The following is a 26,134-nucleotide window of genomic DNA, read 5'->3' as shown; positions in this document are numbered from 1 at the left end:
GATGGATTTTCTCCTACTTATAGGTTTTGCCCTAATTAAGGAAATAGTCAATCCTATTTTTGCCCTTAACAATAAAGAGCCATGTGCCTTCAGACAATGTTGCTACAGTATCAGAAATCCCCCCTCCCATAACAACATTGACATAAAACGACATCCTGCTCATTTTATGTTGACCGGATTGTTATTCATTTACAAGTTAATATTGTCTTTATGCTGTTGATTTAAAGAAACAAAAGTGAACCTGAGGCATTAAATGTGATCTAGGCGCACCAGCGTAGCCAGAGTAAAAAGTTAGTCTAGAACCCTGAAGCATGTATTTTTAATAAACCTTACCTTACTAAATGGATATGTACCACACCCTTTAAAGGTTGCTGTCATTAAAGCTGCATTGAGAGACACCTGCTCTCGATCAAAATGCCGTAATAAATTATGTTTAGAGGCTTAGATAATCGGGTGTGTCTATACTTGTCCTTTGGATCTCAGTGGTGTATTTGATAGTCAAGCACATCATCCCCGTGTGTAGCAGGGATTAAGCAAACAGCGCTGTGGTTGTGTAGATAATGGTGGCTGACAAACTAGTTTTTTTCCTGGCTGATGTCAAATCTTCCTTATATACCAGGGTGACTTGTGTTGTACCACCGGGTTAAGAGCTTCAGCTTATACTTATACATTTACGTATACGGTTTAAAAAATGTATAAGGAGTGCTTTTTAATCAGAATAATATGGAGTCAGGTAAGCTTGTGGATAATAGATCAGGTCGGTTCAGTAGTAGAGGTGGTTGTTAATCGGTGTCGGCTGCTCCGGTGGTGATGAAATTAACAACGGCTACTAAAGGGGCAACCACAGCCTGGCATGATTCTGCAGGTGGAGGCCACAGACGTTTTCCCCTCCTCATTTCTTCTGACTGATTTTCTGCAGTTTTGCTTTAGATCAGGGTCAGTACTACAACTGGTACCATGAGGCGATACCTGGACCCTACGGAGGTTGCACAGGCATCCAACTCCACCAGGAAGGTACGTGCTGTGGCCAGAAGGTTTGTCGTGTCTCCGAGCGTAGCCTCAAAAGCATGGAGCAGATTCCAGGGGACAGGTTCCGGTAGTAGGAGAGCTGAAGCGGGCCACTGGAGGTCCTTGACCCATCAGCAGGACCGCTATATGCTTCTTTTTGGAAGAAGGAGCAAGGGGAGTGCTGCCAGAGGTCTAAGAAGAGACCTCCAGTGGCCCACTGGTGTGAATCTGTCAGGCCAAACTATCAGAAACAGATTTGATGAGGGGGCCTGAGGGTGCGGCACCGTCTGCTAGGCCCGGCGCTCGCTCTCCGGCACTTGCAGCTCAACCTCCATGCTCCTGCACCACTGTCACTATAGACGTGAAGGGGTCTGGAGAATCTTAGGCGAACGTTATGCTGCCTGCTACATTGGTCAGCGTGGCGGCTTTGGTGGTGGGTAAGTGTCGGTACGGGGAGGCATCTCCATGGAGGGAGGCACAGACCTGTACAGGATAAACGATGGTACCCTGACTAACTTTAGGTATCAGCAGGAAATCCTCAGACCTGTTTGTTAGACCCTGCTCTGGTGCAGTGAGTCCTGGGTTCCTCAGTATCTCTGGGACATGATGTTTAAGTCCATCCAAGGCCACCAGGTTGAACCTCAGACTGTTAAGGAGCTCAGTGGCGCCTTTAAGCAAACTGGACCAGCCTGCTGCATCGTTTTTTTAGTTTCACTTTCAGGGTGACTTCAAATTAAGGCCTCTGGGTGTTGATCATTTTCATCAGATGATGTGGCATCCTTTGGCTCCTAACACATGACCCATTCCATTTTAGCAGATTATTTTTTCCCTAATCGGAGTATTTCAGTAACTGTACTATAGGACTACTGGACTTCAGTAACTTTTGTAATGCCCTGCTCTCTGGCATCTCTAGCAAGAATCTTCAGATGCTCCAATATGTTGCAAACACTGCAGCTGTGATCCTGATGAAAGTTTTTCCCTCACTTCACTTGCTTCCCATCTCTATTACACAAAGCTCTAATACAAAATCGCTGTCCTCCCCCCAGAAAGCACAGCACGCTCCCCCTGGTCTGCTCCCTGAAACCAGCTTCTCAGAACCAGACTGAGCACCATGGGGACAGAGCTTTCTGGTCTGTGGAGTACCCTCCCTGAAAATCGAAGGGCATCGCAATCCTCAGTTTTAATAAAAGTTATATTTTTTTTTTCTTCAAGTACAGCATTTTAATCTATTATAGTCGGTTACTATTTTAACTTTTATTTCTACTTTAATTGCTGTGTCTAAAATCCTGTAACATTTTGATGACATGAAGTGCAGTAAATCAAAGATTTATTGTTATTGTTATTATTATCATCATTATTATTAATAATTGATCAGCTGAATATTGACCAGAGGTTGTCAAGAGAAAAAGGGCTGATTTCAATTGGACTGATGCATCCAACTGTCTAAAAATATATATATATAGATATATATATATATATATATATATATATATATATATATATATATATATATATATATATATATATCTATATATATATATATATATATATATATATATATATATATATATATATATATATATATATATATATGAATCGTTTCTGCTTGACAGTAACAATGCAGGCTGGTGGAGCTGACTGCTACTTTAGACTGAAGACAGTCGTCTTGCGTTCTCTTCAGAGTCCAGACTGCAATGACCAACATGCGAACAGTGCAGCACACAGATGGAGGTGTGGTCCGTTTGCGTGGCTCACTGTTGTCGAGGAGGCCACCTCACACGGAAGCACACAAACCAAACACTCTGCTTTCCTGGTTTCCAGACAAGCACACGGGGACAATCTGGATTCTCGATTTAAACAGAAGTCTCCCTAGAGTCCTCTCCCCAGCTTCCTGTTTCGGCCTCAGACCATAAATCCAATTGGCTGCTGGGCGCTCAACAAAGGAGGAATCACTGTCAAAACAGAGAGGCACGCCGTAGAGTTCCTCAAGAGACCCTTAGCAGGAGGACAACACCCTGGCAACTTTGCACATTTCTCCACCCACAGGCAAAAAATGGCAGATCCGAGACCCGCTGCTGGGATACTTTGGTACCTTGGCTGGCACAAAACAAATCCAAAGATGATCTAACCTGAAGAAAAGAGACCAGACTTTTCTCTCCAGCTTTTTGGATCAGCGAGTAATACAACATTACCCCTTCCCACACCTGTTGCAGCACAGGTCGGTCAGCTGGCTGAAAGGTGGCTACTACTGTAACCGTGGTCATTTGTAGTCATTTGAGAAGTAATACGAGACTTAAATACTAATGACAAATTTATTGTGTTCATTTAAGCAGCTAAGCTAGAAACTCTTAGTATTTTTGGTCAATGGCGTCACCAACCAACAGGGTGTACTATGATGCACTTTATCTGAATTTACTTTTGTCTGGTTAAGAAAAATGCTTCTTATGCAATGTATTACGAGTTAAAAGACGTGATTTGATCATGACAACACCCGCAATGACTTTCCCTGCCAATGGCACTACGAGGCGCGGAGCCGTTGCTAAGCAGCAGGTCCTCCAGCGCGTACGCGACAGGCCGTGTAAGTGTTGACCATTCACATAGGAAAATATAATTTACCTGAGACCTAGCAATATCAAAGAAAAGACTCTCGATGAAGCCTTGTGTCCTCAGGAGGATTGTGAACGAGCTCAAGATGCGTATTTAGTCTGGTGCGTGACGAGGGTTTCTCATTGGGAAAACGTTGGGGGCGGGGCTTACAGTTCAAACTAAACTGTTCCCCTGACTCACGGTTCGAATTTGTGCAGGATCAGACGTGGTTCCTTTAATAAAAATCTGAATTCTGAGATATATTTTGAGTCATAAAGGATCAAAAGGCATTACTCTCATCTCATCATTCTATCAAAGAACCTGCAATTCTAATCAATTCAGTATTCCTATTTAGTGTTCACAATGGTTGCAGCATTCACTCCTCCTGGATGAGCGTGTAGCTACAGCGGACAGTTCCTGGTATTGTGTCGATGACTTTGCAGCAATCCCTCATACTAAGCATGCATGTGGCGACAGTGGAGAGGAAAACTCCCCTTTTAACCAGGAAAGCCTGACTTTTTTTTTGTTGTATTACAACTATAATAAATTGATCTGCTTTAATATTTTAGTGACAGCAAAAATAAAATTATTTTCCTGTTTTAAATCAAGAAACTTAAAATGTCTTTATTTTTTTGTCTTTTGAAACTGGGTATAGACCATCGTACCAGGTAAGAATTTCCTCCTTTCCCATATTTAACTGTTACTAATGCCAAAACGTGGCAATTATCTTTTATTGAGGGGGAACAATAGTCTAATTAAATGTATTTAAAAAAAATTAGCTCAGGAAATTCTGTTTGGACACACCAACAGGGTTCCTGTTGGCAACTATGCTTCTGTGGAGCCGCTCGGCAGCAATGACGTCAGCTCTGAAAACCTGTCAGCGCCTACACTTGTAACGCATTCCACCGAATGACAATCAGCAAGCAGAGTCACACACAAGTACAAGCACACAATGACTGGGGCAGGATGGATGAAATATTTAGACACAAGCGGAAACGCAACTGTACAGACAAATTCCTTGCACTCTTAGAATCAAGGACAGCTTCTTCTCAGTGAATAGCAAAGGGATTTCTTAAAGGTTAATCTCACCACTATGAACCTTTTTCACTATTTTTGACCTAACAAGAAGAAATGAACACTAGCTAAATAATTAATCCACTTAAAGAAAAATGAACAAATGTGTGACAGGGAAAAGGAAGTGGAAGTGGCTGAGCAGTGGAGGCAGCGTAGTGAGAAGAAGAGACCAAGGCTGTACACATAGCAGCAGAGTGGCTTTCTGCCAAAAAAAAGAAAAAAAAAAAAAAAAGAAAAAAAAAGAAGCATGCTTTGAGGAGAACTACAGCCATGATATCACAGGGATTTGACTTGGGCACATGAGGTAATGAGCTGAAAAACTGGGTAAATTTAGCTGACTGAGCAGCTGATTGTGCTGCCGATGCCTGGTGACCCGGATCGGTAGGTTGCGTCATTTCAAATCGTTCTGGTTATTATGAGAGATAAACGTTCGGCTGGAGTTTAGCGGTAAGCTTTATTATCGACTAAACAAAAAAAAGCAAGGGGACTACAACAAAAGTTTTTTGTAGATTGCAATGAAAAAAGTTTGCAACCTTTTCATACATTTCACTGTACAAGCACCGTAGAGCACAGGTGTCAAACTAAAGGCCCGCGGGCCGAATCCGGCCCGTCAAGATAAGTTATCCGGCCCTCAAGAGCCAAAAAAAACAGCATATCATGTCATAAAGTAGAGGTATATATCTTGTTAAAGTGTATAAAGTGGCTGAAACTGTGCCTCCTGTAAGTGTAACTCACCCCAATATCAACTTTGTTTTGCAGATAAACTGTATAAACAGGGCTTAACGGTGCTACTTTTATGTTACTGTGCATTTTTTTATACTACTATGTGAACTGGAATGAAATTATGAAATGAAAAGTATAAACTATACACGTGCAACTGGCCTTTTTAATGACTTCATGATGCCAAAGTGGCCCCATATAGAAATGAGTTTGACACCCTTGCCGTAGAGTTTGGCCTCCTGCAACATTATATCCATATAAAATGAGTGTTTTCACTATTTGGCTCAAAATGCGGTAAAAAGTGTTTTGACATACATAAAAGGGTTATATCACACAAAATTAACTTTTGTAGCCCTTAAATACATTTTGTTGTGTACTTGGAATAGAGAAAAGCTGAATGCTGCCTGTCCAGGAGCTGCGTAGATTTCTTTATATCCCGAGTCAGATTTCTCAAGCCTTTAAGTTATCTCTATTTTCTATTAAATTTTTTGTAAGAATGTATTCACAACGAAACCACTAAACAGGGTGATGGACTTCTAGGTTACCAGGCTCGTGAATTTATACTGCTTGGAGCAATTTTGTAGTCCAAGCTGAAGGACGCTGAAGCTACAAGTGGATAAGCAATCCATTCATTACACCGTCCCCCAAAAAAATACTACAAAAAATGGCCGAACGAGGTGGAGTGGAACACACTGCAACCTGGGGGGGGGGTTGTTAAGTGCCTCATTTGGATTTTAAAGAGACAGCACCAAAACGAGTTGCTCTCAGACGTAGCTCAGAACAGGGGCAAACAGTGGGGTTAAATTAACGAGGAATTCAGACCAAAGTGCCGCAGTTCCACTTTATATAGACCACAACTGACTGATTTCAAGAAAACTGACAAGATTTTCAAGAAAAGGAAGAACTGAAAGCGCTATATGTCCCCTTTAGGGTGATCCTCTACAGCAGTTCACACTGCTTTTTAAAGCTCTAGACCTTTCTCTTCAGTCATCAACTTGACACAACAATCTACGAATCAAGAATAAAAAGACAGAATTTATGAACACCTCTTGTCAAAACCTGGTTACCTAGCTGGATTTACAGAAAACCTGTAATCCCACAGCATCATAGGACAATATCATATTAGCTCCTTATATATTAATTTTACTTTGCAGTATCTGCATAAACTGCTTACATTCTGTCATCTCTGTTTGCAGTAAACCAAAGCACTCCTGTTGTCATGGTCAGCAGGACTTCACAACATTGGAAAATTAGTCAAAGTTGAATTATTGAAATATTGTTGAATATTGAGAGGATGACGTCACTGGCGAGTAATCTTTATTTCTCCTTGACCGTCATCTATGTTTTTGGTCCCCACTGCATTGAGACTATTCCATACCACTAATATAATATTGACCTGCAAACCATGAATTTCGGACACTATGAAAAGTCAACAAATCTTGCATAGTCTTTTACTATATTAATACTGGACATACTAACACAGCAGTATATTTGTGGTAAAATATACTGTCATAGCAACCTCGTTTGTGACATTCAATATAGTTTCTGAATATTTCATGTTTGCCCAAAATTGTCTGTCTTTTGTGTCAAAAATATTGACACAAATTTGTGTCATTATTTTAGTGGCAGGTTAAAAGCTAGAGACAGGGGCGGCACGTGGCATAGTAGTAAAGAGAGAAGGTTAGAATCTTGCTCCATGTCTTACCCCCTTTTCTCTCTGCCATCAATAAAGGCCACCAGCGCTACAAAAAATAAATAAATGAGTGCAGAGAAGTACAGTCAGCTCTTTGTCCATTACCCAGCAGCCCTAAGAAGCTGCAGATAGGCCGTGACAGTGCAACTGGCAGAAAACCACCTGACGGAGCACCGCCAGTCATGGATTGACCCAATGGGGCCAGAACTTGAATATTCTTAAAACAATCCATCTGCTTCACAAATCTGTATGTAAAATCCCACATCATGCAAGACGTGCCTCAGTTCAGGGGTTTCAGCTCAGGATTCAATCCTAGGGACTTCATATAAATAGCGACTGGTGCAAATCTATCCTGATGCAGCTTTTTCTGTTGCTTTTGGTCCTGGAGTTGTTGAGGCAAACACACAAATAAATCACACAGGCACCTTCGGCTTCAGCGCTGAAGTCATGCCTTCAGTTGTATTTTTATCTACAAGGGTGATAATTACATAATAGACCTCGACATGATTTTTTTATGGGTATAGTCACATCCATGGCAGCTGCAGAGATGCTAATCTGAATACAAACGGCTGAGATAAGGAATGAGGGAACAACGACCCTCAGCATTTAATGGTGGTTCTAACACAAACTCTGTCGCCTCTTCTAGGCTTTCAGTGCAGTAAAATGTTGATCAAGGCGTTTCCCACATCAGTGAGAAAAGGACTTTGTATCAGTCCAGCATCATGCAACAGCTCATGGGCAGAGACTGACTCTAAACAGTTCAGTCACTGATGAGAAACTTCAGGAGTATTGTGCATTTTCGAGTAACAAACTCCAGAACAGGTTTAACATTAAAACTGCTTGGACCACTTGAGTTAGCGTCAGCTTAGCGTCACTAAGAGTAGCAGCAGTTTCTCCATGGATTATCTAGAAATGCACTGAGAGCATTGATAAGGTCTCTACGCCCCGTGGCAAATTGAAACTGAAAGTAGATCAATTTCAAAAAAATGATTGACGAAGCAACTTTCCTCCTGCTTGCCTTCCTTTCGTCTGCTGCAGCTTCTTTGTTGCACCCCACCAGTGCTTTGTATTGCTGTCACCTCATCACGAATGATTACCGTACTAAATATTATGTCCATTGCTCAGAATCTTTGCAGAAAACACAATTTTAAATGAAGCAGACCGTCGTCTAACGACTGGCTTCAAGAAGCTCCGCCCTCATGTCTGTATCTGATGAAATACAGGAAACATCTGTTTATATTGCAAATATGAGAGTGCCTCTCATATTCTAAGTGTGCTACATAATCTACCGATTTGTTTGACTTGAATCAGCGCTTGGTAAGGAGATATGGTTTCCACCGCAGAGGTTTACTAAATCAGTTTTTAAAGAGCAAAAAAAGAGTAATTTCTGCTCTGTGTATGTTTGCTGATGACCTCACAAGAGGCCCAGGAATGGAGCCGGTCCACTGGCATAACTAAACGCCATGGCGGACGAGCCATTTCCGGCCCGCTTTCACACAGATTCTCAACGGCCGTTTATTAATGTATTAAATAGAAGCGGTTCTTCGTAAACCCCTATCGCGCGTTTTGAGTTAGGGCTGCACCACATTACGAAAAACACACAACACGGGAGAATGTCGGCGATCGCTGCCATTACAATGTGACTTACAATAAATAATCAAAAACTTAACGGCGCCAACGTTGTTTTGGATAGGGTTTATTACCATTAAGCATAATTAAACAACAAGCGTCACCAAATATATTACCAGCCCAGATGGCCTTGAATGCATTGTACCTAAATAACTACCTGATATTTATTCTACCCCAAGCAGTTCTTTATAATAAAGCTATTGCTTACAGTAATACTGCAATAACGGCTAATTTAAATATATTGTCCGGCCCTATTGTATAACGGTTTACCCATTTTCCTGAAATCTACACCGTGCTCTCATATACAGGTCAGAGGTTTTTGTTGCAGCTGTAATCACAAAGCAACCAAACACGTAAATTTGAGTAATTTGATTAAAAACAGGCAAATAAGGTGGAGAAAAACATAAAAAACTACAAACGGGCATAATAAATAGAACATGGACCGCTGCGTGACGACGCCAGAGGCCACGTGGAAGCTTGCGTTTGGGTTGCTTCTAATGTTGCAGAACAAAATAGCCGAACAAACAGGAAAATTGACGACGGCCTGTTGCATAGGTGACACACTATATCTAAAGTGAGTTTGACTGATTTTATAGAAAAAGTCTGACCATTCTGAGTAAAATCAGCCCAAAATATGGGCTGCAGCAACTGAGGAACACGGCCAGAACCAGCGGACGGAGTGGTGGCCTCTACCTGACATCTAATCCAAGAATGAGCCCTATATTAGGCCTGATACAGACAGTGGATCGGACCGTTGTGATCTCTACACAGGGTTTCCCCCAGAAAACCGGCTAGGCCCGGCGGTGGTTTCGCTTTAAAGGCATTTTAAAGTAAACGCAGCAGTAATGGCACCGGCTTGTTGTTTCTTTGCTGTACTATGCATTATTCAACTACTCAACAGAGCATTGCTAGGCCCAAACCGCTCAGACTAACGGTACCGAGTCGTTGGGCTGTACGTGCCCGCCCAGCTAACACCAGCTAGCGTTAGCTTATGTTGTCCAGGAGGTTCACCACGGGGGCTTCGCTGACCTTTTGACGTCGGTGCCGTGCTGTTAGCTTAGCATTTCGTTCTTCTTGTCTGTCTGCCTGGGAAGCTTCCTCTGAACAACGCTTTCGTGTTCATCTCATCTATAAAGAGAGCTGCACGGGGCTGCAGGGAGGAGGAGAGGGGCAGAGTGCGACAGTTCGGGCAGATGTGAATGGGTCGGCTTATACAGATGTTGACGCAAATCAGAATATTTGAATAATTCATCTTTTAGTATCGATTATATGGAGGCGTTGATTATTTTGACCTTTGTATCACTGGTATTGTTTGGTATCACTGTTACTGATGTATAAAAAACTTCATCGTAGGCCTAAGATAGGAAGGGAAACCCTGCTACATCATACAAAACATCACATCAATGGCAATCAGACAAACCTCTCTGCAACTAGAGACGTGCAACACCAAAAAAAAAGAAAAAAAAAAAGCTCCGATCTAGAAAGCCAACAGTGAGCGCAGCGGCACGATGCCAACAATCATCATCAGCCATCATAAAGGCTCGTGTTTTACAGGCTCTGAGAGCCGGTCTCCATTAAAAGCCGCCGGGGCTTTCAGATGCGTGCTTCCCAGATGCCTTTAACAGGCTTGCTCTGCTTTTTCAAGCGTCCGCAGAACAGGAAGGAAAGTTTGTGCAGCGCTTGCAGTGTCCACCTTAGAACATCCTGTGTTTTCGGCCCCTTCTGGAAGGAGAAGACGCAAACACACGTCAGCTCAGGCAAGCAGAAAAGTGACGGTGGCTGCTCTTGCATCACAGTGATGAAAGTCTGTTTATAGCCACGGGAGGTGGGTGGAGAGGGGGGGGGGGGGGGATCCTCATGTTACAATCTGCCACTTAATAATAAATCATAAGAAAACTCCAGCCCAATGAAAAGTTCTAAGTTGCATTCTTCCATGGGATGGGCGAGCTGAATATTTCATGATTAACCGGCCCATTATGCTGCTAAGATCTAGGCCAAGGCTGAGACTGAATGGAGGGAAGGGGGGGGGGGGGTTGGGGGGGGCTCAGATAACGGTCCAAGCCCCGTCCCAACAACGCCGGCACAGGAGGGGAGGGAGGGGGGGGGGGTGTCAGGGTGGGGACAAGCCATCTAGGTTAATCCACACAAAACACATACAAAGAAAACAATAAGCAACTCCGACAGGAAGGCGAATCGATTTCTGCCGGAGTTAGTGCGCCGGGGCTGCTCCGACCTCAGTAACGGGGTGTCTGCAGCAGCCGGAGCCCGAAGCAGCCCTAGCTGCGGCTCTCTCTCTCCGTCTGAGGCGCTGCTCGTTCAGCGTCCAAAGATGCTCGCCCAGACCTACAGCGGGGGGAGCGGAGGACTACACGCCACTCAAGTTCTGCTCAACTCCCCAGCTAACCTGCTTATGGTTACCCCCACCCCCAGCGAAACCAAGTTAGCTCAAGTTTACTTTTTAAAAGAGAATGTCGTCTTCCTGCTAGCGCGAGCTGCGAGGCAAGAGCCGCCAACCGGGCTGTGATTTCATTGCGTCCTGCCGTCGGAAATGCGCGTCAACGTCTGACAGTGTCGCATTCAAGTGCGATAATCCCCCCCCGCGCGGAGGCCCTCCGCGTCCCCGGCCTCGATTTGACGGCTCGGGCGGCTGACGGCGCCTAATATCGGTCAGCTGTAAATGGCGTGCAGGCCGGTCCCCGCCTCCTTACCCGCCCCGGGTTCACTCCCAGCTAATAACACAGCGTCGAGGCTAACGGGGCAGGCTAACTCGGAGCGCCTACCTCGGTTGTCGAGGTCGTAGCCGACCACAACAAAGTAGTCCGCGAGCCGGGCCATGTTGGGAGCTCAGGGCGACGGGCCGTTCTCGCTGAATCCTCTCGTCTCTGGGCCGTCAAGAGTCCATTTACGTGCTGCCGGCGACAGAAACATCATGGGAGACAGTAGCATCCTTCCAGCTGTACTCTGCCGCCATACTGTCAGTTTGCCTTGCCCTGACAGCCGAGAGCCGCGCGCCTGCGCACTGCGGGGCTAACGCAGGGAGGGGCTGCTCGGCAAGAATGTCCCGTGCGGGGAGCGGGACCAATTAAGAGACCAAAAAGTCTGACCGAAGCCTGTGATTACATCAGCTCAGCTTCAGCTAGGCAGGCGATGCAGAGGTGAGGGGGTAATGTCGGGTTTCAGAGCCTCTAAAGAAAGAGAACCCACACAAACGACGATAGAAGGCGACACGAGTTTATTTGTGCATGGCACCATTCACAAAGCAATTCAAAAGTCATCCATGGGAAAATGAAAGAACCGAGTTAAAGACAACTTAAGAGTTGTTTTTGTCACTGCGGTGTTTTATGTGGCGAGGGAAATTAAGCATGGCTCTAATATTGCATATTTACATTGTTTTGTGCATCGTCCTTTTTACAAATAAATGAGCACAAACAGAAACAGTTAGTCAGCACATATTGAAAACTGAGTTTCACCTGATCTGATAGTATAATTTTTTTACCTTTAAAGCCCATCTCATATATTCTGGGAGTTTATTTCCGGTGCTGACCAGATAATGCTGTATAATATCCCTTGTATGGTTCTGGATGGTCTTGGGGACACTGACAGTGATCAGGTCTGATGACCAGCAATTTTGAAATAGTTAAGGCCCAAGACCATTCAGTGCCTTATAAATGATGAGCACGTTTGTAAAAATCTCTTCTTTTACAAACATGGAGTCAGTGCGAGCATTTAAGGACAAGTGTGATATCACCCAATTCCCTGTAATTTGTCAGGAGCCGGGCATTTAGACAAGATGCTGTGTCACAATTTATTATTTTTAAAAAGAGATTGGTAAAAACACCATTACAACACTGTACTGAAAATAAAACAATGCACTAGTTTCTCTGTGCCCTTTTTTTGGCAGGGAACACTCTCTTCTGTCTGTTTTCAAAATGAAAACATTCGACTTCATGTGGCTGTTCACATTTTGCTGCAAGTCTGTAATGACCTTTGTGCATGCTCTGTAGTCTGTCACCACATGGAGTCTAAGTGAGTGCTGATCTCTAACCCTGCATTCTGGAAGTTGTGTTTTATCACTATATTAATGGAAATACATGTTGTAGTGTACCATAATTTAAAGTAGGGAGATCTGTAGACATTGATTGAAAGGTGCCCAAGAATGGAGGCTTGAGGAACTCCATAGGTGATCATTACAATAGAATAAAATAAAATAGAATAGAAGTACCTTTCTTGTCCCACAGTGGGGAAAGTCAAACAATCTTTTTCTACTTTGCTAAATTCATAATTGCCAAATGACTCAACATAGTCATGATATAATCAACTGAGCACAGTACCAGACTCCATCAGTTGGAATGTTATAAACTTCGTCTCTGAAATCCACTAACTCCACGACAGAAGTCTGTGATGCATCACTGCTAAGACAGAAGCCCAATATTATTCATGGCCATGGGAGAATTATGTTTAAAGTAAACTTTAATTTTTTTAAATCTGGATGAACTTGAATCTGAGCGAGAACCTGTGAATTCAGGTAATGGCAATGAGGCATCCAAACCTCAAAGACGTGAAGCACATCTCCAATAATAAAAAAAAAAAATATCAGTATGTGCTTGATTGCTGTACTGCAAATAAATAAAAAAATTGTCAGTCGATTATTTACTTATTTATTTATTTTACATGGCACTTTTTAAATTAAATGTGAAAAAAAAGAATTCTCTTTCTTTCCAAACTGATACTCTTTCCACATTTTGTTGTTATATTTTGAGAGACTTAAGTCTAGTCTCATATAAGAAACAAACTTAATGGTTGAGCAAAAATACCCTTGAATCTAAATCTGCCAGGTGTATGACTAAATCTCTGTGTATCATTTATTTATTTTTTTTTATCAGGGCAGTCGTACTCCTATGGTGTAGCCAAAAACCTAAATGACTTGTTTGTGATCAAAAAAGGAGATCTTTCCCAAAAAAAATGTTACAACAGATATAAGAATAATTGCCTATTGGCACATGCAATAAGGTTTATTTTAAAGTGGTTTAATAAAGAAAATTTAGTTTTTGAAAGAAAAGGTTTTATAAGAAGGTTCACAACTGTTTTTTGGAGTATTCTTTGAGGTTTGAAAATAAAACACTTAAAAACCCTAACGTAATCATTCAGTGGTATATAGAAACTTTGTTAAAAATTAAAAGAAGACATTAAATCCTATTTAGAAAGTTTAATACAAAATATAAATGATAAACGTTTGATATACATGCCAACAAAATCCCCCCAAAAAATCTTGCCAACAAAGTCCAACACAATACTTTAGTTTAAAAACGGACTAAAATTCAGAAAGAACAATGTTTTCTGAAACAACTGTTTTAGTTGTTCCTCAATAAAACATTCTAGCAGTTTAGACAGTCAGCCATTAACAACATTATACGTCAATTATGCACCTTAGGCTGAACTGACACCTTATTTTTCTCAAATTACCCACATGTTCCAACTTATTGTTTTGTTTTGGAGAAAAAAATATAAACAAGCCAAGCCTCTTTTAAAATTATATAAAAAAAAATGGTTGTATTCTTGCTTAATAACAAGTCATATTATGTTATGCAATGTTTAAAACTCTTGGCCTAACACTGGAGCTGCAGTCATGGACGTGTAGATAACATTTGAGTGGGATGGGAGGAAAGCCTCGTGGCTCATATCAGTGTGGCCTGTCCTTGGCTGTCAGCTTGACTGTAACCTCAGGAGATACCCTGCACTTCCTGCACTTTGACATTTGACCCAAAGTACGCGCACACTTACAATCTCAAGGCTGAGGTTGGGAGTTTTTTCATTAAACTCCCTTTTTCTCAGTAGTCGGTGAAAACTCCACATTGTCTTTTCTAAAATAAAATAAAAAGAATAAAATTTCCATTTGCAATCCCACAGAGGGTAAATTAGTCTCTGCGTTTAACCCATCCCTTAGGGAGCAGTGTGCTGCCACACTGAGGAGCGCTAAGGGAGCAATCTGTGGTCAAGGGTCTTGCTCAGGGACCCAGAGCGGCAGACTGAAATGCAAACCGGCGACTTTTGCTGCCTCTCCAGCGCGCAAGCACCCGGCTCTCAAATCGCTTATCCCCACTCCCGCTTGCCACATTTATCTGTGATTGGGTATCCCGTGATTAGAAAGCAGAACAGCATTTGATTGGCTAAGCTCAAAGCTACCAAAGCCGCGCCCACTGGAGATAACATCCAGCCCTACTTGTTTTCATGACACTGAACCGTCTCAGCCCAATAACAGAAGTTTCTCGCCCTCAGCCTGCATAGAATGTGGCAAGCTATTGTTAGCAGAGTAAACACCAACAAACCCTAATTTGGGTTTGTTGGTGTTTCTAATTCTTTGTGTTTCTACTACTAACACAAAGATAACATAGCCTTGATTCTTTCATTTTTCTGCCACCCTGTTTTAAATATGCTGCTATGGGGTCGTTGTCCTGTTGATCGCTGAGTTTGGAAAGAGGACCAGCTCCCAGATCGACTCACTTGTGACCCTTGAATACTTTGGAATACAACGGAGTTCATGGTTGCAAAACAATAACAAATCATCCATTTTTTAAAGCACTTTTTATGCCGAATAGAACATCAGCAGTATCGTGTGATTTTTTTTTTATCATACTCTTTTTTTATTATTATTCTGGAGTTTTAGATTTCAGGTTGAACCATGCTCTGTGATCATGTTCTACTTTATAAAATAAGAGGGAAAAAAACTTAGTTCTGTAGGATTTTAAAGGGAAGGTGTCAGGAAAGGGCTACGCATTTTTTGTCAACAGCATAAGCAGAAACATCTTATACTGTCAAGCACGGTGGTAAAGGAGTGATGATCTGGGCTTGTTTCACAGCCACGGGGTCCGGGATAGCTGCAGCAACTCAACTGATCTGACCAATGCAACTGGACAATGATCCCAAACGTAGCTGCAACTTTAAACCCGAGTGTCAGAAATAGAAAACAATCAATAGTTTGTAATAGCCCGGCCAGTCCAGATCACAGCCTGATTGAAATCTGATGCATTTGCTTTTCCTTGAAGAACTAATGCAGAAGAATCGGTCAAAATCCCTCCACTACGATATAAGTCTTAAATGCTCGTACAAAGAATATGAGTTTTTACTGACATAATAGAATTGTGTCAGGGCAGTTTTCATTAAATAATAAACAAAGCAACTCAATGAAAAGCAACATGTGCTATTATTTATTTAATGTTGCATTTAAAGACAATGCCAGAACCAGAAAATGACTACATCAGAGAAAAAAAAAATCCATACTTTTCAATGAGACCCCTTCTGTTAGATTTTCTCTAGACAGCCACTGTTTCTTTAAATCCATAAAAAAAAAAAATATCTGGGCAAACAAAAATTAAACGTGTGGTCTCTCAAGGGTTGAGTCTCACCAATCTTATTTAAAACATTTCTCACTATATGTATGCTGATGATACACCGTTTTATACGAGTCATTGTGTCCGCAATAGCAATGTGTGGATGTGTCAGAACTTCCTCTAACTAAATGTCCAAAAGACAGAAGTATTTGGTCCTCAAAATGGAACGATCGAGATCAGCGCTCAACTAGACTCAATAGGGCTAAAGACCACAGAGCGTTCTTGAAACCTTGGTATCGTTAACAACCGCATAAAGTGTGTCACTATATCTGCTTACTATCACCCCGAAAAACCTTGTAAGAATAAAGGGCTTTCTGTCAGAACAGAACAGAGACAAAAAAACTGGTGCATGCTTTTGTTTTGAGTTTAGATTATTGTAACAAATGTCGTAACGGTGTCTCTGTAATAGACAGCTCAAGCATCTTTACCTGACCCAAAAAGACAGCTGCCAGACCCAACACCAGGAAAATGGATCATATTGCACAAGTTCTTGAATAAATTCAATTCAATTTAATTTATATAGGTCCGATTCACAACAACTGTCATTTCTAGGCTCTTTACAAAGTCAAATTCAATCAAATCACACGGACAGATCGGTCCAAAAGCCGCATTCATTCCTCCTGAAAGATGATGATTATTATTGGTGGTTTTACAGCAATCCCTCATACTGAGCATGCATAAAGCGACAGTGGAGAGGAAAACTCCCCTTTAACAGGGAGGAAAACCTCCAGCAGAACCAGACTCAGTGTGATCGGCCATCTGCCTTGACACAATGGGGATTTAAGAAGACAGAGCAGAGATGCAAAAAGCCCAGAAGCACACGCTGATCCAGGAATCCCTTCTATGGTAGAAAGGGTAATGGATGGTGTCACAACTAAATCATTGCACTGACTCCCTGATTGTCAAAGGATAGATTTTAAAATGTCACTAATGGTCTAAAATGCATTAAATGGTCTTGGGCTGAAAAACATTTTTGAGCTGCTTGTCAAGTACAAACCCTGGACCTCATTTTAGGCCAGGGTCCCACAATCAGAAGAAAGCAAGGGAAGGCAGCATTCCCTGAAAAGCAAAGATGTTCCAAAGCTGCTGGCTCCTTTCCATCAGGACTGTAAACATTATTTACTGTTGCTTTTGACCAAGGAATTTACCTAATGAACTGAGGGATTGAACCAGTGGATTGAAATTTGCAATTTTAGCATTTATTTCTTTTTAATGCCATGTTTTATAAAGCATACAGGTTTTAGTTATTTAGTCCTTTGATTTTGTGTAAGGCACCGTGGATCTCCTTGTATAGGAATGTTGCTATGTACATCAAGCAGCGAGCCCACATTGGCAACAAGAACTCAGACTGCTGTTGTTCTTCGTCAAGAAACAATCCAGGAAATTAGTCACATAACCCAATCACTGAGCGTAAATAATGCGTTAACAAGTCAATAAGTTTCCTGCTTCCTGTATGTTTTATTAAACCAGTTGTTACACGTTTGACGCAAATGAAGAAATAGTTGAGATTCTGTTGATAGACTCTGAGCAGTCAGTATAGATATAGATAATTGTTTATTTCACAAGGGTTCATGGCTCTTGAACTTGTTCACATTTTCTCATATTTTGCCCACAAAGTCTTATATGCGTTTATTTTCATTTTATGCGACAGGAAGTAGGACATTATAATGAAATGGAAGGGAACAGATGTAGATTGAGGGCGAACCTCTCCCCTGGGCTCTTTTACTTATAGGTTTCTCTTCAGGATTGCCCTGCATTTAGTCCCATTCATTTTACCCCTCAACTCTGACCAGCCTCCCTGTCCCTGCTTAAGAAAGCATTCTCAAATGTTTGGACTCTTTTTTCCTTCAAAAGGGAGCTCTTAAATGGCTTTTGTTGTAACACAGGCTTTCATCTTATGTTCCTTCGTCTTTATTATGCCGTTGTTCGCCTTGGCAGAACGCCTGAATTTATACTGAGATTAAATTACATACAGGTGCACCCTTTTATTTTACTAATTCCAATGGTGCTTGTTGCAATGGGTTTCATTTAGGGGTGTCAGGGTGAGAGCAACAGAAGGGCTATTGTTGCTCAAAGGTGACAAAAACGCTATCAATAAAAGTCCGTTTGCCATTCAAAACATTTTGAATCAATTGAAAATTTTCATTTCCAGGAATCAAACACAAAAAGAAGCTGGCGTGACACCCTGCCCATCATTGATTCTTCAGGCATTATCGTCACGAGGCGTGCAGCATAATCAGAGCATGGACCCACTCTCAGCAGGATGCGACGACCATGTGACTTCCTGCACTCTAACCAGCAGACAGGAAGTGGTTTCAAGGCCTCATGCACATCATCGCTCTTTACAGGAGCGTTCCAGCAGTCACCTTCCTCTCCGTTCAGGTGAAGCGTATCGCCTGAAAGCGCATCGCCGAGCAGATGTCTCGGAGAACCGACGTGTTTTTCCTCAACTATGACTGACAGACTTCACGCTGGTGGCTTACTTTTCCTATTGTTTGTTGCACCTTTTGCCAGCGCGAACACGGTTAGCTTGCGTTTTGTGTCAGTTCATGTGTCAAGTAAAAACAGGGATGTGTCTTAGTGCAGTAATTGGAGCTTCTCAACAAGTGGCAAGCTGTTGTTGTTAGAGCAAACTCCACCAAAACCCTAAATTGCCCCGTTGTGTTTTATCAACAGGAAGAGAGCATGACACAGAAACATGTCGGATGTATCTTTGATAATATCATAATGTAGCCATACCTAGTTGTGTTTAACGAAACATATGTATTCTCAAGATCTTTAAAACATTAAGCCATAAAGAAGAGCCTATTGGTAAATCTCCAGCTGATCATAACTCATCAATCGTCTCCGCAGGGATGATAGAGATCACTCCCCAACTTGTGTCAGACATCTTCAGTTGTAAAGGGTTTTCTTCACATCATGTTTTTTTATTTTTTTTTTAGCATAACTATTACAGGGAAACAACCCCTGGCTTGATTCCAGTGATCTAATCGTTTTGCGACGCACTTCCATCCGTTGTGTAACGGCAAGCCGCTGTATGATATGCTGCACCGCCACAACCCCCCTGGCAGCAGCTTCACTACGAGTCTACCTCAAGGCTAAGGCCCAGCTGGTCGCACAAAAAAAAAAAACATCTGTAATTATTAAAACACACCCTCAGACCACAAAATAGGACTGCGACTAATTTGCCTTTAGGGTCAGAAATGCAACAGTGGAGTACATCCTGTCAGAAAGCACAAAGGGGCAGCAAAAATGTGTCTCGGTCCGATGTGAAAGTGTTTTGTGAAAGAGGCCAAAATGATTGCAAGAAGGTCAGGTCCTGTTTCCTGCCAGGTCCTGTGGCTGAATAATAAACTGAACTTGACCGCGTTGTTTGACTGCTAACTTGACTTGGAATCTGTCTGTACGATACCATTGGATTGGCTGTTTTAACCTTAAAGCGCCCTGAGACGACATACGTTGTGAATTAGCGCTGTATATATAAACTGCATTGAAATGGCTCCAAAACTGGCCCAGATCAATCAGACCTCAACTGCTTTGCATGACAGCAGGAAAAGCACAGCAGTTGAGGTCGGATGATCTGGGCTGGTTTCTTTTAAAGAAAAGAGGCCCTCTCCTGGCAGACACTCAAGCGCAGACTCACCACACTGACACTGGTGAACATCCAGAGAACTGTTGTCGAGGTAGTGGACTCTTATAAGTACCTGGGTGTTCACCTGAACAATGAACTGGACTGGAGTCACAATACTGATGCTTCTTTTGTAATTTTTTATGGCTCTAGTGGCCTTTATTTGACAGATGCTATACAGAAAAATCGGTGATAAGAGAAAGGAAAAAACAAAGGTCACACGGTTGGGACTCAAACCCTTGACAACGGCATCGAGGGCTGAGGCCTCTGAGGTTGCTTTTTACTGCCACTGCCATCCCTGACACTAATGCTGTTTACAGGAATGGACAGAGCAGGATCTATCTGCTGAGATCTTTTGGAGAGCAAGGAGAGCTCCTGAAAACGTTGTTTGACTCTATGGTGGAATAAAGTGTCTTCTATGGTGTAGTTTCTGGGAGAGATAGCTTACTGCTGAGAAGAAGTGGCTTTAGGAAGTCCAGCTCTGTCCCAGGATGCTCCTGCAGCCCAGTGCATGGGGATAGGAGACAGAAGGACTCTGACGAACATAACATCACTGTTGGACATCACTTTGTTCCAATGTATCCCAGAGGTCTTCAGAGGAGGTTAAGCTACGATTCTATGACTCTTCAAAATTGGGTAGATTTCTTTTTGATAGCAGTTTTTACATAACTGTGTTTTGAGCGGAGTTTTGTTGGAGGTTTCCTCTTGTTGGAATGGAGATGTTAATTTCCACTGTCTTCCTGTTTGCTAAGAAAGAGGGAATGAATTTAATTTAGGATTGCTCCGAACAAAGAAAAACCAAGGGGTTTACATACAGAGGTGATGTGAGGGAGGACATTGGGAACCAGTTTAGTCTAACTACTAGTGGAATATGTGACAGCAGTGGGAGAGCACATAGCAGAGGAAAGTGGAGGAAAGACTAATAAAAACAGAGAACACAAAGGGAGCTAAGACAAAAGACAAAATGAAATAAAAACCAATGGAAAGACCCTACAGACAGTTCTACACAACTGAGTACGGCAAGACCTTACTAACAATGACAAGAAATGATCAGAAGACAACCTCAAAAGAAGACCAAAAGACAAAAACTCATGGATCATGACATTTTGGGGCTATTGCTGCTGTTAACTGCATGTAATTGCTTTGGTTATATTTTTTATAGATAAGTTTATTTTATTTGTATAGCACATTTCAGCAATAAGGTGGTTCAATGTGCTTTACATTAGGAAAACATAAAAACACACCCAAACAGTCACTGGTTGTGGGACCAGTAACAAGCATACAAGTGAAAACAGCAATACACATTGAATATGTTGCTTAATGTTCCTGTTATTATCGACTGAAAGCAACTCTAAACAGGTGGGTTTTCAGTCTTGATTTAAAGGAGCTCAGTGTTTCGGCTCAGTTTTCTGGACGCTTGTTCCAGATTTGTGGAGCATAGGAACTAAATGCTTCTTTTCCATGTTTGGTTCTGGTTCTGGGTATGCACAGTAGACCAGAACCAGAGGACCTGAGAGGTCTGGGGGGGTTGATGCAGCAACAACAGGTGTTTAATGCATTTTGGTGCTGAGCCGTTCAGTGATTTATAAACTAAAATAAGTATTTTAAGGTCTATTATCGGAGCTACAGAGAGCCAGTGTTTGGACTTTAGAACTGGAGTGATGTTCTCTATCCATTAGTGAGAACATGAGCAGCAACATTCAAAAGGTAGATAACAGTACCTTTGACTAGATACCAATGCTAGCCCTGGGCTTCTGACCTTTGCTGTGTTATTTCTTCACGGCATGCCATAGAGGGAGTTACTACAACCAATACGTTTGTTTACACTTGGCCCATTAGTTTAGTCCTGTCTTTATGTTTTTTATTTTTTCTGCTGAAGGTTTTTTCCGGTTAAAACAGAGCTGTTACTTTAAACTATCTCCCCATGCTTACTAAGGAGGGATTGGTGCAAATGTAATGACTTATCTCAGGTGGATTACTTTTTACCGATAGGAATTACATGACTGTTTTATATGTGCATGAGGTCATCTATTTTTCTTGTATGAATTTACATCTTGCTTATTGGTGCAGGATAAATAAACAGAAATTGTTACTAAGTGCCTCCATCTCTGGTATCAGCCCCCTCTGTCCATCTCATCTTTCTCACAGTGAAACCTAATCCCTCATTTGTACACAACACTGTCCTGGTAGTTTTCTGCTCTCACACATACTTGTGTTAAGCCATTTCAAACAAACCTAACTGGATAATATCACAAAGAATGTAAATAAAACTTACTGGAGCTGCCAAGACAACGATTAACAAGATGACAGTGGGAAAGTGATTCTTCACATGGATTTGTGTGGGGAATGACATAAGTTATTTTCAAATTCCAGACATCGCCGTGAGATGAAACTTGTATTTGTTTGACTACACAAAAAAAATTATTTTGTTAACCTTAATATCATCATTCGAGGAATCCTGAGCAATTTGTTCTCAGCACCAAAGTGTCTCCTGCTAGTGCAACACGGGTTTCACTAGGGGGCAGCAATTATTAGACTACCACTGTGAGGCTCCTGCTGCAGTGCAGCAGGTTTCTGTGAGAAAAATGCCTAAAGACCTGCACTACACTATAAAAACTACTATAAATTCAGCATCATAAGAATAGTTTTACCCAGGGGCCACTTTAGATTTGATACTATTATCAAAAACATATTCCAATAACTTTTTTAAAAAAACTGAAAACCTATATAAAGATTTATTGACATGTTTCAAGTGTGTATTCCTGTTAATTTTGATGATTTTGGCTTGAATCTACAGAAAGCCTAAAATTCTGTATTGTGTTACATGACACAAACAAAATTATTTCAATATAATAATGTTATGTCATGACCATGTTATGGCCCACAAAGTTATGGGGAAGACTGCTGGTTTAACATTTGGTGGTTAAGCCATGGGTCATTGCTGAATTCACCGGCTGTTCTACAGATTGCTTTATCCAAATAAATTAAGGCAAAGCTGTGTGAGAGGACAAAGTGCGACTGGAAAAAAAAAAAAAAAAGCAAAAACAATAGGGATAACCAAAGCCTTGAATTGGAGCGCAAAGCTTGGAGAATCAAAGGAGGTTACCTAAAGCCTAATCTGCCCCAACCAAGTCTTGAGTGTGTGTACTCTACTACACTACATGGAGCTACTTTTCAGTAGGTCCAAATCTCTGTATTAACATTTTATCATTATTGGGTTTATGTGAAATTATTTAAATTATTTAGTAAAATAAATTTTGGGGTTTAATTTTCTGTTAGCCACAGTCATCAACATTGATAGAAATATAAACTTGCAATAATGCATTCTGTGTGTAAGGGTATAATACAGTTTCACTTTTTCATAAACTCTTAGATGATATTCTCAAAGTAGAACTGTTTGAGAGAAGGACGGAAACATCTTTGCCGTTTGATTACATATAAGGTCAAACGAGTGGGTTGATGAAAACAGGTGAGACTCAGCGTTGTCCCTGGACAGCCACTTACCGCCCTGAGAGCTGCAGGTGTTCTTCCTTCGGACGGCCTGCGCTTCAGCTGCCGCCTATTCACACCGCATTACCTCCATCGGACTGATCTCTTTGTTTTGGATCACATCTCATTAAGCAAGGACTGATTGGAACTGGGACACTCACATGTGTACTGCGTGACCACATCCAAAATACTCCTCAAGACGTTTGCTACGTGAACAAAAAGCGAACTACTGGGTCAGTTCTGTTGTAGAAACATGGCAGGAACAACATAGTTTTATATCTAACGCAATTAGGCATGCAATCTGGACCTCATGACCAATGAGTTCAATAATTCTCAGATATATGTGTGAAGTTAATAAAAAGGAATTGAATATTGAACAAAATCCATTCCTATTAACAAAATGTAATTGTCAATTTGTGTAACAATCTGTGTTACAAATGTTGTACAATGTCAACAAAGGACAATAAAATTCCCTTAAAGAGAACAAAACAAAACAAAACTCATAACAACATGAAAAATCATTACAATATAAGAAATGTATCATTCCCAAGCTGATTGGTATACCTGAATGAAGCTGGACTTATTTAGGAGAAAGAAAAATGATCTTTTGGCTGATCATTATAAGACAGAATGTTCATTTCTGGCTGCAATGCATGTGTGTATCGCTTCCACTTTGTTCCATGTTCCTTTCTCTCTTTCCCGCTCAGTGAGGCATGCTACTTTTCATTGTTCAGCCACTTTTTGAAGTAAACCGTGGGCTAGTGTCAGTCCTTCAAAGCCTCATTACTGCTCTCAAACACATCAGAGACAGATAAAGCACTGATTTGATTGGTCTTTGATCAACTGACCGCAACTCCTTTTCGGCTAGTTCCAAAATCGGAGATAAATGTTTCTGTGCCGCGATTATCTGCATCACGGCGCGCTGAGTCGTGTTTGCTAATTGCCGCCAAAGACAAAAGTAAAGACGGACCCATGACTGAGAGATCGACCGGAAAGAGGGAGCATGTGTTCAGAGCGCAAAGGTTCCAGATCAAAACTGTTACATAAACGGAACAGTAACAGCAAAGTCGTGGCCTGTTTTCTCAACTAGCTCTGACTGATGAATGGGTTACTTTCAGATCTCTGCTTTGGGAGATCTTTTTCCCCCCTCCGCGTCATTACAGATCGATAGGGAGACCATGGGTGAAGGTCGTTGTGGGGGAAAACACACACACAACGCTGAATGATTCAACACTAATGCTGTTTTGTGGAACACGGAGAAATGTCAGATTCATTAACAAGATGGATGATGGTGTTAAAGCTGTTACATACCTTAAGTGGCTAATTCAGTGGTACGCTAACTCAGATAGCTTTAGGAAATGGAACCAAATGGAAGGCCCTTCAAGCAAATGTTCAGTTCTTTTCTACTGCAAAAAGACTATAACGGTTTCTGTTCTCAGGGGCAGAGTTTAGGTCCACTGGTTTACTCAGAGATACTTCTGCAACTCCTACAAGGGATATATTTCACGTACTTTTGATACATGCTTCGGTTGTCTGGTACTAGTACATGTTTCCCCCTGAGAGAGCTGAAAAGGTGACTCTCAAAACAAAGGGAAAGCAGATCCATTTGCTTTTCAGTGGCCTTCAATAGGCCTATTAAAAGTAAATAAGGCTATTTGATTTCTTATAATACTAAATATGATAATATGACATAGCACTGTAGCATACAACTTGATCTTAGAGATCAAGTTGTATAAGCCAGGCTACGAAAGATTTTTTTTCCAACATTCTGAAACATCCCTTAAAATAAAGTCACTTAATCTCATGTTACACTATGCAGACGCACCGTCTGCACTGAATAAAATAACCTCAGTTTGGATGTTTGAAGCGGCTCAAGTGGTAGAGCAGTTTAACCCGTGTTGCAACTATCACAGCTGATAATTGTTTTATCACTTGGGGGCAATCTGAATCTGGGAACAGTATTGACATATCATTTCTTTGTCTGTGGGAACAAGAAGAAAGCAAGATAGTAACAGCCTGGAAAAACTAATCTACTCTGACACGCTGCTGTACTACTCTTTTATTATAACACATACATAGCATACAAAATGGAGAGGCATGCTTAGCAGTACACACACTTTATAAAATCGACATGACATTAACATTACACGAAATGCACTTGATTTGTGTACATTTAAACACACATAAAATGTTTTTTGAGGTACTCTAATATATGAGACAAACTCAGAAACAATGTGATTAACGAATGAGCCAACCAACCCCGACTTTCAGATACCATCACATTTATGTAATATTTATAATAATATATATTATAATATTATAAATACGATAGTTGACAGATCACTTACTGATGCCCGCAGACCTCTCTGTTTACTTGATTAATGGAATAAGCCATCCGTCAGTGATGTCTCATTTATTGGTGTATTTATTGCATCAGCTAAAGGAGAAAAGCAACTGAAAAACGTCAGAGGTTTGTGGGGAGTTGCTGGTTTGTCTGTTCATTGCTTTGAGGTTCTTTCATTTACCCAGAATAGTTTTCACTAGAACGCTAACAAGATCCTCATCGTGGTTTCTTGGAAACTATTGTTGTATGACTGCTTCTGTGGGAGCAGCAGGTGTCTTTACCAGCACAAAAAGAAGTTAAAGAGAACTCAGAACAAAAAAGTACCGCCAATATGAGGTCTGAGTCATTATTTGAAATTATGTGGGGGGAGGGGGGGGGGCACGTGTTTAGACTCATGCCTTACCTGCAGCTACCTGCTTTAGTGTATGAGTCAATAAAAAAGCATGCAAACAACCTTCTCCATGCTTTATATTACTGTTGAATCATACAAACACTGGACCAGTTCCAGTCAGGAACTGCAAAGCAAAACATACCAGCAATAAAGTAGAGCAAGTGCAGGAAATGTTCATGTGAGG

General features: G+C 41.5%; 1 protein-coding gene across 5 annotated transcripts in view; it reads right to left on the bottom strand.

Moving 5' to 3' along the window:
* The window catches only part of sbf1 (SET binding factor 1), a 76,437-nt gene extending 64,720 nt beyond the window's left edge, over nt 1–11,717 (bottom strand). For all 5 annotated transcript variants that reach the window (XM_036149081.1, XM_036149083.1, XM_036149082.1 and 2 more), the window contains exon 1: nt 11,491–11,717. In XM_036149081.1, the coding sequence (XP_036004974.1) occupies nt 11,491–11,545 (55 nt within the window). In that variant the 5' untranslated portion in view covers nt 11,546–11,717. The remainder of the gene's footprint in view (nt 1–11,490) is intronic.
* Between the last annotated feature and the right edge of the window lie 14,417 nt (nt 11,718–26,134).

Source organism: Fundulus heteroclitus, chromosome 17 (genome assembly GCF_011125445.2).
Source record: "Fundulus heteroclitus isolate FHET01 chromosome 17, MU-UCD_Fhet_4.1, whole genome shotgun sequence".
In the NCBI taxonomy this organism is placed as follows: Eukaryota; Metazoa; Chordata; class Actinopteri; order Cyprinodontiformes; family Fundulidae; genus Fundulus; species Fundulus heteroclitus.
Note: the sequence above shows the minus strand (reverse complement) of the source record. Positions and strands in the feature narration are given on the sequence as shown.